The sequence below is a fragment of the Oncorhynchus keta genome, chromosome 29, assembly GCF_023373465.1.
Source record: "Oncorhynchus keta strain PuntledgeMale-10-30-2019 chromosome 29, Oket_V2, whole genome shotgun sequence".
NCBI lineage: Eukaryota > Metazoa > Chordata > Actinopteri > Salmoniformes > Salmonidae > Oncorhynchus > Oncorhynchus keta.
This window is the reverse complement of record NC_068449.1, coordinates 5,919,910-5,938,962: the sequence shown is the minus strand read 5'-3', so window position 1 is coordinate 5,938,962 and position 19,053 is coordinate 5,919,910. Positions and strand designations below refer to the sequence as shown.

At 44.2% G+C, this 19,053-nt stretch overlaps 1 protein-coding gene across 6 annotated transcripts in view; it reads right to left on the bottom strand.

The window, feature by feature from the left end:
• LOC118378948 (echinoderm microtubule-associated protein-like 1) overlaps positions 1 to 19,053 on the bottom strand; it is a 97,449-nt gene that overhangs the window by 18,193 nt on the left and 60,203 nt on the right. For 4 of the 6 annotated variants that reach the window (XM_052485822.1, XM_052485818.1, XM_052485820.1 and 1 more), the window contains 4 exons: positions 16,320 to 16,452; positions 4,952 to 5,083; positions 4,636 to 4,664; positions 308 to 334 (listed from right to left, as the gene is read on the bottom strand). In XM_052485822.1, the coding sequence (XP_052341782.1) occupies positions 308 to 334; positions 4,636 to 4,664; positions 4,952 to 5,083; positions 16,320 to 16,452 (321 nt within the window). The remainder of the gene's footprint in view (positions 1 to 307; positions 335 to 4,635; positions 4,665 to 4,951; positions 5,084 to 16,319; positions 16,453 to 19,053) is intronic. The other 2 variants (XM_052485821.1, XM_052485824.1) reach the window with 1 other exon arrangement.

Sequence of the window (19,053 nt, the reverse complement as noted above, 5' to 3'; positions counted from 1 at the left end):
TAGCCTATACTGTACGTTCTCGCACGAGACAAGAACAATTGCTGTAGTCTAAGTCTAATAGCTCCAGGTATGTGTAACGTAATATCCTGCCGACTACGCCATATTGTGATATGGAGGGGTCTTAGCTACCACACTATTTCTTTGGGTGCAATTCCCATGATGGTGGCGTAGTGTGTCAGATAACCCGGCCTCCCCCCACGCCACATACAGCTCCTTTATGTGTAGATTAACTATTTGTCTAAGGCCTTAGGAGAACACAATGTCCAGAGAGCTGCTAACGTAAGGGGGCTTGAGGACCAAAACCTACCTTTGCAGTGTGTCACTCGTCGCATCCCTTGTGAGTTCAGAGAGAAGGGGACAGAAGGACCAGGTGAGGTTTTGCTTCCTGTTCCTGACCTGGACTTCCTGTTTCTGACCTGGATTTGCTCATCATTGGGACTTCTTCCACTTCCTACGTTTTATGCAAGCGCCTTGCCTCAGCCTTGACAACACTTACTCTATTGTGCTTGAGGTATTTTCTGTTTGAATCTAGGCAAATCATCCATCCATCCATCTATTCATCTATCCATCTGATCTACCAGTCTGAACAGGAGCATCTGACAACTTCACATAGGCCACAGGGTAAGCATGTAGTGTTTCTGTTACTTGTTTGGTCCTTATGGATTTGTGGAAGATTAGATGTACTATAGAGAGATTCTAATCAACAGAAAATTGGGACTATTCAGATTATACGAAGGCACAATGTCCATTGGGACTATTCAGATTATACGAAGGCACAATGTCCATTGGGACTATTCAGATTATACGAAGGCACAATGTCCATTGGGACTATTCAGATTATACGAAGGCACACTGTCCATTGGGACTATTCAGATTATACGAAGGCACAATGTCCATTGGGACTATTCAGATTATACGAAGGCACACTGTCCATTGGGACTATTCAGATTATACGAAGGCACAATGTCCATTGGGACTATTCAGATTATACGAAGGCGCAGTGTCCATTGGGACTATTCAGATTATACGAAGGCACAATGTCCATTGGGACTATTCAGATTATACGAAGGCACAATGTCCATTGGGACTATTCAGATTATACGAAGGCACACTGTCCATTGGGACTATTCAGATTATACGAAGGCGCAGTGTCCATTGGGACTATTCAGATTATACGAAGGCGCAGTGTCCATTGGGACTATTCAGATTATACGAAGGCACAATGTCCATTTGGACTATTCAGATTATACGAAGGCGCAGTGTCCATTGAGACTATTCAGATTATACGAAGGCACAATGTCCATTGAGACTATTCAGATTATACGAAGGCGCAGTGTCCATTGAGACTATTCAGATTATACGAAGGCACAATGTCCATTGGGACTATTCAGATTATACGAAGGCGCAGTGTCCATTGAGACTATTCAGATTATACGAAGGCGCAGTGTCCATTGAGACTATTCAGATTATACGAAGGCACAATGTCCATTGGGACTATTCAGATTATACGAAGGCGCAGTGTCCATTGAGACTATTCAGATTATACGAAGGCGCAGTGTCCATTGAGACTATTCAGATTATACGAAGGCACAATGTCCATTGGGACTATTCAGATTATACGAAGGCACAGTGTCCATTGGGACTATTCAGATTATACGAAGGCGCAGTGTCCATTGGGACTATTCAGATTATACGAAGGCGCAGTGTCCATTGGGACTATTCAGATTATACGAAGGCGCAGTGTCCATTGAGACTATTCAGATTATACGAAGGCGCAGTGTCCATTGGGACTATTCAGATTATACGAAGGCGCAGTGTCCCTTGGGACTATTCAGATTATACGAAGGCGCAGTGTCCATTGGGACTATTCAGATTATACGAAGGCGCAGTGTCCATTGGGACTATTCAGATTATACGAAGGCGCAGTGTCCATTGGGACTATTCAGGCATCATCTCGATAGCTGTTATGCGTAATCAGTTATTTGCATTGATTCATTGACTCGTTGACTTCTCCTTAAGGTTGAAGGTTTATGACACTACCCTGGGACTGTGCTGGTCTGATCAGACTATTATAGACAATAATTGATTCAAATCATCAACAACATGTTAATGTTGGTGCCAGTGTATTTTCTCTTGCTGGAATCAAACCGACAGTAAGGTTCAGCAAGAATCAAACCTCAGCCACAGTAAGGTTCAGCAAGAATCAACCCCCAGCTACAGGTTTTTTAAATTTATTTTACCTTTATTTAACTAGGCAAGTCAGTTAAGAATAAATTCTTATTTTCAATGACAGCCTAGGAACAGTGGGTTAACTGCCTGTTCACAACGACAGATTTGTACCTTGTCAGCTCGGGGGTTTGAACTTGCAATCTTCCGGTTACTAGTCCAAGGCTCTAACCACTAGGTTACCCTGCCGCCCCTCCACTCTAACCACTAGGCTACCCTGCCGCCCCTCCACTCTAACCACTAGGCTACCCTGCCACCCCTACACTCTAACCACTAGGCTACCCTGCCGCCCCTACACTCTAACCACTAGGCTACCCTGCCGCCCCTCCACTCTAACCACTAGGCTACCCTGCCGCCCCTACACTCTAACCACTAGGCTACCCTGCCGCCCCTACACTCTAACCACTAGGCTACCCTGCCGCCCCTACACTCTAACCACTAGGCTACCCTGCCGCCCCTACACTCTAACCACTAGGCTACCCTGCCGCCCCTACACTCTAACCACTAGGCTACCCTGCCGCCCCTACACTCTAACCACTAGGCTACCCTGCCGCCCCTCCACTCTAACCACTAGGCTACCCTGCCGCCCCTACACTCTAACCACTAGGCTACCCTGCCGCCCCTACACTCTAACCACTAGGCTACCCTGCCGCCCCTCCACTCTAACCACTAGGCTACCCTGCCGCCCCTCCACTCTAACCACTAGGCTACCCTGCCGCCCCTCCACTCTAACCACTAGGCTACCCTGCCGCCCCTCCACTCTAACCACTAGGCTACCCTGCCGCCCCTCCACTCTAACCACTAGGCTACCCTGCCGCCCCTCCACTCTAACCACTAGGCTACCCTGCCGCCCCTCCACTCTAACCACTAGGCTACCCTGCCGCCCCTACACTCTAACCACTAGGCTACCCTGCCGCCCCTCCACTCTAACCACTAGGCTACCCTGCCGCCCCTCCACTCTAACCACTAGGCTACCCTGCCGCACCTACACTCTAACCACTAGGCTACCCTGCCGCCCCTCCACTCTAACCACTAGGCTACCCTGCCGCCCCTCCACTCTAACCACTAGGCTACCCTGCCGCCCCTCCACTCTAACCACTAGGCTACCCTGCCGCCCCTCCACTCTAACCACTAGGCTACCCTGCCGCCCCTCCACTCTAACCACTAGGCTACCCTGCCGCCCCTCCACTCTAACCACTAGGCTACCCTGCCGCCCCTCCACTCTAACCACTAGGCTACCCTGCCGCCCCTCCACTCTAACCACTAGGCTACCCTGCCGCCCCTCCACTCTAACCACTAGGCTACCCTGCCGCCCCTCCACTCTAACCACTAGGCTACCCTGCCGCCCCTCCACTCTAACCACTAGGCTACCCTGCCGCCCCTCCACTCTAACCACTAGGCTACCCTGCCGCCCCAGGTACAGAGGGGTGATGATCAATCAGGGAGAATTACACCAGATAAATCAGCCTAATGGGATACAGCAATCTAATTTACACAGTGATCAATACCACTCTGGAGATCTCATAGTGTTTACTGTTACTACTACTGATTACAAACTCCTACAGTAAAACGTGTAGTACAGGTATGTAACTCCAGGTAAGGAAACAGGAAAGAGGAAATCAGATGGAGGTTGAAATGCTTAACAGGAATTAATGTGAGGATGGAAGTGGTTATGGAAGGTTGGAGGATGAATGTTTTCAACATGTTTACAACAGAAACATCACCACGGTACATCACAGCACATCACAGAACAGACTTGACTGGTAGTCTGTGAGCTGAGAATTAACCAAGTGAGCAAAAGTGGTCGAAATGACGCCGTTACAACGTCGTTACAACGTCATTACAACGTCGTTACAACGTAATTACAACGTCGTTACAATGTCATTACAACGTTGTTACAATGTCATTACAACGTCATTACAACGTCGTTACAACGTCATTACAACGTCGTTACAACGTCGTTACAACGTCGTTACAACGTCATTAAAACGTCGTTACAACGTCGTTACAACGTCATTACAACGTCATTACAACGTCATTACAACGTCTTTACAACGTCATTACAATGTCATTACAATGTCATTACAACGTCATTACAACGTCGTTACAACGTCATTACAACGTCTTTACAACGTCATTACAACGTTGTTAAAACGTCATTACAACGTCATTACAACGTCGTTAAAACGTCATTACAACCAAACACGTGTCACCTTGATGTCATTGCGACCAGTTTGGCCTGATGGGGAGGAGGCGCTAACTTTAACCTGCAAAGAACTAGTAACATGTCTTACATTTGTTCTGCACGTCTGTTAATTTAAACAATGCTGACAAATTGAATTAACCCTCTAACTCACAGGGAGCCAATGAGGGCATGGCATGACTGATTAGAGTACCGTTGGCTCTTACCTGTATTGAAAACGGGCTCCTTCAGTTTGCTGCAAGGTGGATGAAAAAAAAAGCTGTGTCAACACTTTCCGTCACTGCGACCAGATATGTTCAATCAAGCGCAGATAAAGTTTTTGAATGATAACAAACACTACTCGAACACAGGGTCATGTGCAGTCGGGTGAAACATTTTGAAACGGACTGAAACGGGTAGGTTTCCAATAAGAAAGGCTTGTTTTAGTTTTATGTTTCAAAACATTTCACTACGGTGTGCCCTACTGAACACTACCCAGGTCTGGCTGTGAAGGACCAGTCATTGTTGTTATGCTAGCTGTACCTTTCGCTGGCTCTCTTGCCGCTGGAGTTGCTCCCGGTGGAGCCGGCACGGGTGCGGTTGCTCTTGGAGTCTCCGCTGTCTTTACGCGTCAGCGTGCTCATCGTTTCGTTGGAGTTGGTTCTCCTCACAGTGCTGGGGAGAGATGGTAAAATGGACGATAAAACTACCCGATGGTGCCTTTTACAGCTGCTTAAAAGATATTGTCCAAGGAATTATGTTTCTAAGGCGCATAAAGGAGTACTTCTTTACTTGTCTGTAAACTATTGAAATGAACACCCAAGATGTCTCTCTCTGGGGAAGAGATGGTAAAATGGATGATAACATCACTGAATGGTAAAAGAGAGAAGATAAAAAACACAAAAATTATTTTAACGGAGAATAAACTATAATCTATCAAAAATAAAGAGAGTCACACACTCCATATATAAACTCCCAGCAATGTATTTACTGTTATTTGGTAAATACCCAATAAATTACTGGATGTTGACTTATGGTGTGTGTGACTCTCTTGATTTTTTATTGTGATAGTTTAAAAGAGAGAACAACATGAACTGTCTGGGGACCATTAAAATAGTTGGTTATTTAGCTGTATCCCCTCAGAGGGTTTTCAGATGCAAATCCTTCTGGAAAACATCCTCTATCATCTGAAACATCGAAGACTTCAAACTTTATTTTGACCTTTTAGCGACAAGGACAAGCATGGACCATACCAGCAAGCTATAAATACCAGTATCTGTTATGATCCCTCATATGTCCTTGTTAAGTACAGACCGTCATAGAACACCAAAGGAAGGCCCTATGCTAGGAAACCAGATTACTGATCCATGACAGAGAGAGTCCTTTCCCTCTCTTTCCGCTGTGGACACATTTGTGAGGGTATTGATGGTTGAAAGGAGATGGTTGAAACATGTCAAAGGGCTGCCCATTCAAATGCCTGTACAAAGGAAGGGCCTTATCAGCAGTCCATTGGCTAGAATGGCTTCCAGGCTCAAGTCTAATCCGGCACACAAAACCAAAGTCCATTCACTCCTGCCGTTGGGGCTGATGTTATCCCTCTGAAACAGGGTCCGGGGATGTGTGTGTGTGGGGTGGAGGGGGTCTTTGTTAGTTGAGGTATGTCAGGCAGCAGGCACACCTCGATCAGGAATGGAGTAAATTAGGCCATGGGGGCTTTATTGAAATATTTTGCCAACGTAGGTGGGCATGGGAGCAGCACCTAATGTAGTTGATCTAATCAACACACACACGGTTACTGGTTACTGGTGAGACTGGGTCTGGGGGGTAAGGGCCAGACAGCGCGTGAGACTGGCACACACTGGAGAGACTCACACACACACACACACACACACACACACACACACACACACACACACACACACACACACACACACACACACACACACACACACACACACACACACACACACACACACACACACACACACACACACACACACACACACACACACACACACACACACACACACACACACACACACACACACACAGAGGGAAGGAGAGAGATTCATTCGTTTTATAATGAATGGTGTTATTCATTGTTCATGGAAATGATCTGTTAATTAAATGTCTCATTCATCTATGGGGGATGGGTAGCATTGAGGTAACATAATGAGCATTTAGGATGATGATAACGTAACAGTCTGGACACTCTCTAACCTGCTAGGAGGGGTTAGGGCCAGCCAGACTGGAGAGACTGGGTCTGGGGGGTAAGGGCCAGACTGGAGAGACTGGGTCTGGGGGGTAAGGGCCAGACTGGAGAGACTGGGTCTGGGGGGTAAGGGCCAGACTGGAGAGACTGGGTCTGGGGGGTTAGGGCCAGAAAGACTGGAGAGACTGGGTCTGGGGGTAAGGGCCAGACTGGAGAGACTGGGTCTGGGGGTTAGGGCCAGACTGGAGAGACTGGGTCTGGGGGGTTAGGGACCAGCCAGACTGGAGAGACTGGGTCTGGGGGGTTAGGGCCAGCCAGACTGGAGAGACTGGGTCTGGGGGTTAGGGCCAGCCAGACTGGAGAGACTGGGTCTGGGGGTAAGGGGCAGACAAATGGAGAGATTGGGTCTTGGGGGTTAGGGCCAGCCAGACTGGGTCTGGGGGGTTAGGGCCAGACAGACTGGAGAGACTGGGCCTGGGGGGTTAGGACCAGCCAGACTGGAGAGACTGGGTCTGGGGGGTAAGGGCCAGACAGATGGAGAGATTGGGTCTGGGGGGTTAGGGCCAGACAGATGGAGAGACTGGGTCTGGGGGGTTAGGGCCAGACAGATGGAGAGACTGGGTCTGGGGGGTTAGGGCCACAGATGGAGAGACTGGGTCTGGGGGTTAGGGCCACAGATGGAGAGACTGGGTCTGGGGGGTTAGGGCCAGACAGATGGAGAGACTGGGTCTGGGGGGTTAGGGCCAGACAGAACATTAGGAACACCTCCTCTTTCCATGACATAGACTGACCAGGTGAATCCAGGTGAAGCTTATCCCTTATTGATGTTACCTGTAAAGTCCACTTCAATCAGTTTAGATGAAGGGATGAAGACAGGTTAAATAAGGATTTTTAAGCCTTGAGAATATTGAGAGGGTGAATGGGAAAGACAAAATATTTAAATGCTTTTGAACGGGGTCTGGTAGTAAGTGCCAAGTGTACTGGTTTGTGTCAATAACAGCAACGCTGCTGGGTTTTTCATGCTCAACAATTTCACGTGTGTATCAAAATGGTCCACCACCCAAAAGACATCCAGCCAACTAGACACAACTGTGGGAAGCATTGGAATCAACATGGGCCAGCATCCCCGTGGAACACTTTTGACACATTTGTCCATGACCCGACGAATGGAGGCTGTTCTGAGGGCAAAAGGAGGTGCAACTCAATATTAGGAAGGTGTTCTTAAATGCTTTGCAGACTCAGTGTCTATCATTCTAGATCTATTGATTCAGTCTGGAGAAGGTTCTTTGATACGGCATCGATATTAGGAACTCTTCCACCCTCCCTCTTCTCCTCTTTACATCAAATTACTCTAGAGTCTGTTGTCTCATCCATCCACCATCTATTCGTCAGTCCAGGATTATGATAATTTGACTCCAGGCATAACCATCAGTGGAGGAGTGCCTTTTGTTCCCCTGACAGTAGTGATTGATTACCTGTGCTCCCCTTGCCCCAGTCAGCCCCAGTCAGTTAATCGGGGCCTGGTCTCTGAATGCCACGGCGGTGGGTATGGGGATGGCCGTGACAGCACTGTCCCTTTGTTTTACCATCCACGTAAAATGTCAGTGGCTCTCCCTTCTGAGGAGGGGATATTTATGCCAGGGCTGAAAAATGTGACAGTAGTAATGCGGTGAAGAGAAAACAGTGTGGGTTTGTAGGAGACATAATGTAGGTTTGTAGGAGACATAATGTGGGTTTGTAGGAGACATAATGTGGGTTTGTAGGAGACATAATGTGGGTTTGTAGGAGACATAATGTGGGTTTGTAGAAGACATTGTGTGGGTTTGTAGGAGACATAATGTGGGTTTGTAGGAGACATAATGTGGGTTTGTAAGGGACATAATGTGGGTTTGTAGGAGACATAATGTGGGTTTGTAGGGGACATAATGTGGGTTTGTAGGAGACACAATGTGGGTTTGTAGGGGACATAATGTGGGTTTGTAGGAGACATAATGTGGGTTTGTAGGGGACATAATGTGGGTTTGTAGGAGACACAATGTGGGTTTGTAGGAGACATAATGTGGGTTTGTAGGAGACACAATGTGGGTTTGTAGGAGACATAATGTGGGTTTGTAGGAGACACAATGTGGGTTTGTAGGAGACATAATGTGGGTTTGTAGGAGACACAATGTGGGTTTGTAGGAGACATAATGTGGGTTTGTAGGAGACACAATGTGGATTTGTAGGAGACATAATGTGGGTTTGTAGGAGACATAATGTGGGTTTGTAGGAGACACAATGTGGGTTTGTAGGAGACATAATGTGGGTTTGTAGGAGACACAATGTGGGTTTGTAGGAGACATAATGTGGGTTTGTAGGAGACATAATGTGGGTTTGTAGGAGACATAATGTGGGTTTGTAGGAGACACAATGTGGGTTTGTAGGAGACATAATGTGGGTTTGTAGGAGACATAATGTGGGTTTGTAGGAGACATAATGTGGGTTTGTAGGAGACATAATGTGGGTTTGTAGGAGACATAATGTGGGTTTGTAGGAGACATAATGTGGGTTTGTAGGGGACATAATGTGGGTTTGTAGGGGACATAATGTGGGTTTGTAGGAGACATAATGTGGGTTTGTAGGAGACACAATGTGGGTTTGTAGGAGACATAATGTGGGTTTGTAGGAGACATAATGTGGGTTTGTAGGGGACATAATGTGGGTTTGTAGGGGACATAATGTGGGTTTGTAGGGGACATAATGTGGGTTTGTAGGAGAAATAATGTGGGTTTGTAGGAGACATAATGTGGGTTTGTAGGGGACATAATGTGGGTTTGTAGGGGACATAATGTGGGTTTGTAGGAGACATAATGTGGGTTTGTAGGGGACATAATGTGGGTTTGTAGGGGACATAATGTGGGTTTGTAGGAGAAATAATGTGGGTTTGTAGGAGACATAATGTGGGTTTGTAGGAGACATAATGTGGGTTTGTAGGAGAAATAATGTGGGTTTGTAGGGGACATAATGTGGGTTTGTAGGAGAAATAATGTGGGTTTGTAGGAGACATAATGTGGGTTTGTAGGGGACATAATGTGGGTTTGTAGGAGACATAATGTGGGTTTGTAGGAGACATAATGTGGGTTTGTAGGATAAATAATGTGGGTTTGTAGGGGACATAATGTGGGTTTGTAGGAGACAAAATGTGGGTTTGTAGGATAAATAATGTGGGTTTGTAGGAGACATAATGTGGGTTTGTAGGAGACATAATGTGGGTTTGTAGGATAAATAATGTGGGTTTGTAGGGGACATAATGTGGGTTTGTAGGAGACATAATGTGGGTTTGTAGGAGACATAATGTGGGTTTGTAGGAGACATAATGTGGGTTTGTAGGAGACATAATGTGGGTTTGTAGGAGACATAATGTGGGTTTGTAGGAGACATAATGTGGGTTTGTAGGAGACATAATGTGGGTTTGTAGGAGACATAATGTGGGTTTGTAGGAGACATAATGTGGGTTTGTAGGGGACATAATGTGGGTTTGTAGGGGACACAATGTGGGTTTGTAGGAGACATAATGTGGGTTTGTAGGGGACATAATGTGGGTTTGTAGGAGACATAATGTGGGTTTGTAGGGGACATAATGTGGGTTTGTAGGGGACATAATGTGGGTTTGTAGGAGAAATAATGTGGGTTTGTAGGAGACATAATGTGGGTTTGTAGGGGACATAATGTGGGTTTGTAGGGGACATAATGTGGGTTTGTAGGGGACATAATGTGGGTTTGTAGGGGACATAATGTGGGTTTGTAGGGGACATAATGTGGGTTTGTAGGAGAAATAATGTGGGTTTGTAGGAGACATAATGTGGGTTTGTAGGGGACATAATGTGGGTTTGTAGGAGACATAATGTGGGTTTGTAGGGGACATAATGTGAGTTTGTAGGAGAAATAATGTGGGTTTGTAGGAAACATAATGTGGGTTTGTAGGGGACATAATGTGGGTTTGTAAGGGACATAATGTGGGTTTGTAGGAGACATAATGTGGGTTTGTAGGATAAATAATGTGGGTTTTGTAGGAGACATAATGTGGGTTTGTAGGAGACATAATGTGGGTTTGTAGGATAAATAATGTGGGTTTGTAGGAGACATAATGTGGGTTTGTAGGAGACATAATGTGGGTTTGTAGGATAAATAATGTGGGTTTGTAGGGGACATAATGTGGGTTTGTAGGAGACATAATGTGGGTTTGTAGGAGACATAATGTGGGTTTGTAGGGGACATAATGTGGGTTTGTAGGAGAAATAATGTGGGTTTGTAGGAGACATAATGTGGGTTTGTAGGATACATAATGTGGGTTTGTAGGGGACATAATGTGGGTTTGTAGGAGACATAATGTGGGTTTGTAGGAGACATAATGTGGGTTTGTAGGAGACATAATGTGGGTTTGTAGGAGACATAATGTGGGTTTGTAGGAGACATAATGTGGGTTTGTAGGAGACATAATGTGGGTTTGTAGGAGACATAATGTGGGTTTGTAGGAGACATAATGTGGGTTTGTAGGAGACATAATGTGGGTTTGTAGGAGACATAATGTGGGTTTGTAGGAGACATAATGTGGGTTTGTAGGAGACATAATGTGGGTTTGTAGGAGACATAATGTGGGTTTGTAGGAGACATAATGTGGGTTTGTAGGAGACATAATGTGGGTTTGTAGGGGACATAATGTGGGTTTGTAGGAGACATAATGTGGGTATGTAGGAGAAATAATGTGGGTTTGTAGGAGACATAATGTGGGTTTGTAGGAGAAATAATGTGGGTTTGTAGGAGACATAATGTGGGTTTGTAGGAGACATAATGTGGGTTTGTAGGAGACATAATGTGGGTTTGTAGGAGACATAATGTGGGTTTGTAGGAGACATAATGTGGGTTTGTAGGAGACATAATGTGGGTTTGTAGGAGACATAATGTGGGTTTGTAGGAGACATAATGTGGGTTTTAGGAGACATAATGTGGGTTTGTAGGAGACATAATGTGGGTTTGTAGGAGACATAATGTGGGTTTGTAGGAGACATAATGTGGGTTTGTAGGAGACATAATGTGGGTTTGTAGGAGACATAATGTGGGTTTGTAGGGGACATAATGTGGGTTTGTAGGAGACATAATGTGGGTTTGTAGGAGAAATAATGTGGGTTTGTAGGAGACATAATGTGGGTTTGTAGGAGAAATAATGTGGGTTTGTAGGAGACATAATGTGGGTTTGTAGGAGAAATAATGTGGGTTTGTAGGAGACATAATGTGGGTTTGTAGGAGAAATAATGTGGGTTTGTAGGAGACATAATGTGGGTTTGTAGGGGACATAATGTGGGTTTGTAGGAGACATAATGTGGGTTTGTAGGAGAAATAATGTGGGTTTGTAGGGGACATAATGTGGGTTTGTAGGAGACAAAATGTGGGTTTGTAGGATAAATAATGTGGGTTTGTAGGGGACATAATGTGGGTTTTGTAGGAGACATAATGTGGGTTTGTAGGAGACATAATGTGGGTTTGTAGGATAAATAATGTGGGTTTGTAGGGGACATAATGTGGGTTTGTAGGAGACATAATGTGGGTTTGTAGGATAAATAATGTGGGTTTGTAGGAGACATAATGTGGGTTTGTAGGAGACATAATGTGGGTTTGTAGGAGACATAATGTGGGTTTGTAGGGGACATAATGTGGGTTTGTAGGAGACATAATGTGGGTTTGTAGGAGACATAATGTGGGTTTGTAGGAGACATAATGTGGGTTTGTAGGATAAATAATGTGGGTTTGTAGGAGACATAATGTGGGTTTGTAGGAGACATAATGTGGGTTTGTAGGAGACATAATGTGGGTTTGTAGGAGACATAATGTGGGTTTGTAGGAGACATAATGTGGGTTTGTAGGAGACATAATGTGGGTTTGTAGGAGACATAATGTGGGTTTGTAGGAGACATAATGTGGGTTTGTAGGAGACATAATGTGGGTTTGTAGGAGACATAATGTGGGTTTGTAGGAGACATAATGTGGGTTTGTAGGAGACATAATGTGGGTTTGTAGGAGACATAATGTGGGTTTGTAGGAGACATAATGTGGGTTTGTAGGAGACATAATGTGGGTTTGTAGGGGACATAATGTGGGTTTGTAGGAGACATAATGTGGGTATGTAGGAGAAATAATGTGGGTTTGTAGGAGACATAATGTGGGTTTGTAGGAGAAATAATGTGGGTTTGTAGGAGACATAATGTGGGTTTGTAGGAGACATAATGTGGGTTTGTAGGAGACATAATGTGGGTTTGTAGGAGACATAATGTGGGTTTGTAGGAGACATAATGTGGGTTTGTAGGAGACATAATGTGGGTTTGTAGGAGACATAATGTGGGTTTGTAGGAGACATAATGTGGGTTTGTAGGAGACATAATGTGGGTTTGTAGGAGACATAATGTGGGTTTGTAGGAGACATAATGTGGGTTTGTAGGAGACATAATGTGGGTTTGTAGGAGACATAATGTGGGTTTGTAGGAGACATAATGTGGGTTTGTAGGGGACATAATGTGGGTTTGTAGGAGACATAATGTGGGTTTGTAGGAGACATAATGTGGGTTTGTAGGAGACATAATGTGGGTTTGTAGGAGAAATAATGTGGGTTTGTAGGAGACATAATGTGGGTTTGTAGGAGAAATAATGTGGGTTTGTAGGAGACATAATGTGGGTTTGTAGGAGAAATAATGTGGGTTTGTAGGAGACATAATGTGGGTTTGTAGGGGACATAATGTGGGTTTGTAGGAGACATAATGTGGGTTTGTAGGGGACATAATGTGGGTTTGTAGGGGACATAATGTGGGTTTGTAGGAGACATAATGTGGGTTTGTAGGAGACATAATGTGGGTTTGTAGGAGACATAATGTGGGTTTGTAGGAGACATAATGTGGGTTTGTAGGAGACATAATGTGGGTTTGTAGGAGACATAATGTGGGTTTGTAGGAGACATAATGTGGGTTTGTAGGAGACATAATGTGGGTTTGTAGGAGACATAATGTGGGTTTGTAGGAGACATAATGTGGGTTTGTAGGGGACACAATGTGGGTTTGTAGGAGACATAATGTGGGTATGTAGGAGAAATAATGTGGGTTTGTAGGAGACATAATGTGGGTTTGTAGGAGAAATAATGTGGGTTTGTAGGAGACATAATGTGGGTTTGTAGGAGACATAATGTGGGTTTGTAGGATAAATAATGTGGGTTTGTAGGGGACATAATGTGGGTTTGTAGGAGACATAATGTGGGTTTGTAGGAGACATAATGTGGGTTTGTAGGAGACATAATGTGGGTTTGTAGGAGACATAATGTGGGTTTGTAGGAGACATAATGTGGGTTTGTAGGAGACATAATGTGGGTTTGTAGGAGACATAATGTGGGTTTGTAGGAGACATAATGTGGGTTTGTAGGAGACATAATGTGGGTTTGTAGGAGACATAATGTGGGTTTGTAGGGGACATAATGTGGGTTTGTAGGAGACATAATGTGGGTTTGTAGGAGAAATAATGTGGGTTTGTAGGAGACATAATGTGGGTTTGTAGGAGACATAATGTGGGTTTGTAGGAGACATAATGTGGGTTTGTAGGAGAAATAATGTGGGTTTGTAGGAGACATAATGTGGGTTTGTAGGAGAAATAATGTGGGTTTGTAGGAGACATAATGTGGGTTTGTAGGGGACATAATGTGGGTTTGTAGGAGACATAATGTGGGTTTGTAGGGGACATAATGTGGATTTGTAGGGGACATAATGTGGGTTTGTAGGAGACATAATGTGGGTTTGTAGGAGACATAATGTGGGTTTGTAGGAGACATAATGTGGGTTTGTAGTAGACATAATGTGGGTTTGTAGGAGACATAATGTGGGTTTGTAGGAGACATAATGTGGGTTTGTAGGGGACATAATGTGGGTTTGTAGGAGACATAATGTGGGTTTGTAGGAGAAATAATGTGGGTTTGTAGGAGACATAATGTGGGTTTGTAGGAGAAATAATGTGGGTTTGTAGGAGACATAATGTGGGTTTGTAGGAGAAATAATGTGGGTATGTAGGATACATAATGTGGGTTTGTAGGAGAAATAATGTGGGTTTGTAGGAGACATAATGTGGGTTTGTAGGGGACATAATGTGGGTTTGTAGGAGACATAATGTGGGTTTGTAGGAGACATAATGTGGGTTTGTAGGAGACATAATGTGGGTTTGTAGGAGACATAATGTGGGTTTGTAGGAGACATAATGTGGGTTTGTAGGAGACATAATGTGGGTTTGTAGGAGAAATAATGTGGGTTTGTAGGAGAAATAATGTGGGTTTGTAGGAGACATTGTGTCGACTTAGTGGACTAATCAAATAAACACACCACATTTGGGATGATTTCCTACGTTGTATGATATTTTTGTTCTGGTAGAATTGTCTATTTCAATAGTGTCCACGTTTTGAGCTTTAGGGTACAACTGACTTTAACTACGTTTAGCTATTCATACTGCCAGCTGGCAGCAAACCAGAACAAATTGTGGTTGCCTGCTTGGAACAGAGTCATTACTGTTTTTAAAGGATCAATTAGTCAACACTAAAACACTAGGGTTGGTTTTACTCAAATCAAGAAAAAATACCGGTGAAAGATATCTCATAAACTGACCTTATGTCTCATAAACTGACCCTATGTCTCATAAACTGACCTTATGTCTCATAAACTGACCTTATGTCTCATAAACTGACCCTATGTCTCATAAACTGACCCTAGGTCTCATAAACTGACCCTATGTCTCATAAACTGACCCTATGTCTCATAAACTGACCCTATGTCTCATAAACTGACCTTATGTCTCAAACTGACCCTGTCTCATAAACTGACCTTATGTCTCATAAACTGACCCTATGTCTCATAAACTGACCCTATGTCTCATAAACTGACCTTATGTCTCATAAACTGACCTTATGTCTCATAAACTGACCTTATGTCTCATAAACTGACGCTATGTCTCATAAACTGACCTTATGTCTCATAAACTGACCTTATGTCTCATAAACTGACCCTATGTCTCATAAACTGACCTTATGTCTCATAAACTGACCTTATGTCTCATAAACTGACCCTATGTCTCATAAACTGACCCTATGTCTCATAAACTGACCCTATGTCTCATAAACTGACCCTATGTCTCATAAACTGACCCTATGTCTCATAAACTGACCCTATGTCTCATAAACTGACCCTATGTCTCATAAACTGACCCTATGTCTCATAAACTGACCCTATGTCTCATAAACTGACCTTATGTCTCATAAACTGACCCTATGTCTCATAAACTGACCCTATGTCTCATAAACACTCCTCATGCCTCATGCCTACCTCCTCATGCCTTTTGCACACAATGTATATAGATTCTTTTTTTTCTACTATGTTATTGACTTGTTTATTGTTTATTGTTTACTCCATGTGTAACTCTGTGTTGTTGTCTGTTCACACTGCTATGCTTTATCTTGGCCAGGTCGCAGTTGTAAATGAGAACTTGTTCTCAACTTGCCTACCTGGTTAAATAAAGGTGAAATAAAAATAAATAAATAAACTGACCCTATGTCTCATAAACTGAACCTCTATCAGGTCACGTGGTCAGGAAAACTCCTGGATTTAGGCCTACCAAAATATAATGGAAGCGATTTGAGCTGTTTACCTCTTGGTTGCTGTTGCAGCAGCATCCTTCCTGGAGCTGGAGAGGGACGGTAGCGTGCCGCCACTTTTCTTTGGTAGGACAGTCCCGTTGTTGACCATGGGCCTTAGAGGAAGGGCAGCCATCATGGGTCTGGCTGTAAAACAAACACACACAGTAGCACAGAGTAAGTGGGGCTTTGCATTGAACCAGCTGCAACTGATGATCTGCCCTGAACCAGCTTCAACATACAGAAAATACCCACTCCTCAAAGGTGATTAGCTGTTGGGAACTGTCATAGTCGGGTGTGAAGTGAACGAACCAGAAATGTAAAGGCAATCATTTATAGGAAAGGTTGAATACAATGCTTTGGAGACATCCCAGCGTTGTCATTCAAATCCGATGACATAATGACCAGAAACGGATAGAAATGATGTAATTATAACATCATTTTAACCGGTTTTGCCAAGTTTGCCCCACTGGAATTGATCATATGGAAGCATATCCAATACAAGACACTTCCACTGGTCTTCTGACCTCTGTCATTTTGAATGGAGTTGAAAGTCAATAAACGGCCCTCGACCAAGAGATGTACCACTAATAGGCTGATGGAAAAATTCATGGGACTAAGCTGAGTCGTGAGATGTTTAACTCTTGAACCTGATTAGAACTTAGCAGAAGAGTGTGTAAGTATGTCTTTACCGGGTCTAGTCCCAAAAAATACTGATGATGATAATGGAAGAAAAGCCCACTCAGGGTTAGGGTTATATGTAATATATACAGTATACTTCTCCAAACACACCAAGACATTTGTGAAGAGGGCACGACAAAGCCTATTCCCCCTCAGGAAACTAAAAAGATTTGGCATGGGTCCTGAGATTGCATCACTGCCTGGTACAGTAATTGTTCAGCCTCTGACCGCAAGGCACTACAGAGGGTAGTGTGTACGGCCCAGTACATCACAGGGGCTAAGCTTCCTGCCATCCAGGACCTCTACACCAGGCGGTGTCAGAGGAAGGCCCTAAGAATTGTCAAAGACCCCAGCCACCCCAGTCATAGACTGTTCTCTCTGCTACTGCATGGCAAGTGGTACCGAAGTGCCAAGTCTAGGACACAAAGGCTTCTCAACAGTTTTTACCCCCAAGCCATAAGACTACTGAACAGGTAATCAAATGGCTACCCGGACTAATTGCATTGTGTGCCCCTCCCACCCCTGCTGCTACTCGCTGTTTATTATCTATGAATAGTCACTTTACTCTTACCCCCACACATTGACTCAGTATTGGGTTACTTGTTTTACTTTACTTTATTCAGTAAATATTTTCTTAACTCTATTTTCTTATAACTGCATTGCTGGTTTAGGGCTTGTAAGCATTTCAGGGTAAGGTGTAACAAAAATCAATCAACCTTTAGTGTTTTTAAAACATTTACATGTTTATTATATTTGATTACCTGTTGTATTTGGTTTATGTGACCAATACAATGTGATTTGATCATCAACCTTCATCAACAGCCTTCATCAATATCCTTCATCAATAGCCTTCATCATCAGCCTTCATCAACAGCCTTCATCATCAGCCTTCATCATCAGCCTTCATCATCAGCCTTCATCAACAGCCTTCATCAACAGCCTCCATCATCAGCCTTCATCATCAGCCTTCATCATCAGCCTTCATCAACAGCCTTCATCAACAGCCTCCATCATCAGCCTTCATCAATAGCCTCCATCATCAGCCTTCATCAATAGCCTCCATCATCAGCCTTCATCAACAGCCTTCATCAACAGCCTTCATCAACAGCCTTCATCATCAGCCTTCATCAATAGCCTCCATCAACAGCCTTCATCATCAGCCTTCATTAACAGCCTTCATCAATAGCCTTCATCAACAGCCTTCATCATCATCCTTCATCATCAGCCTTCATCATCAGCATTCATCAACAGCCTTCATCAACAGCCTCCATCATCAGCCTTCATCAATAGCCTCCATCATCAGCCTTCATCAACAGCCTTCATCAACAGCCTTCATCATCAGCCTTCATCAACAGCCTTCATCAACAGCCTTCATCAACAGCCTTCATCATCAGCATTGATCATCAACCTTCATCAACAGCCTTCATCAATATCCTTCATCAATAGCCTTCATCATCAGCCTTCATCAACAGCCTTCATCATCAGCCTTCATCATCAGCCTTCATCATCAGCCTTCATCAACAGCCTTCATCAACAGCCTCCATCATCAGCCTTCATCATCAGCCTTCATCATCAGCCTTCATCAACAGCCTTCATCAACAGCCTCCATCATCAGCCTTCATCAATAGCCTCCATCATCAGCCTTCATCAACAGCCTTCATCAACAGCCTTCATCATCAGCCTTCATCAATAGCCTCCATCAACAGCCTTCATCATCAGCCTTCATTAACAGCCTTCATCAATAGCCTTCATCAACAGCCTTCATCATCATCCTTCATCATCAGCCTTCATCATCAGCATTCATCAACAGCCTTCATCAACAGCCTCCATCATCAGCCTTCATCAACAGCCTCCATCAACAGCCTTCATCAACAGCCTTCATCATCAGCCTTCATCAACAGCCTTCATCAACAGCCTTCATCATCAGCCTTCATCAACAGCCTTCATCATCAGCCTTCATCAACAGCCTTCATCAACAGCCTTCATCATCAGCCTTCATCAACAGCCTTCATCATCAGCCTTCAACTTGACTAGTCTGCTGCAGCTGAAACATTGTGTACTGTATAT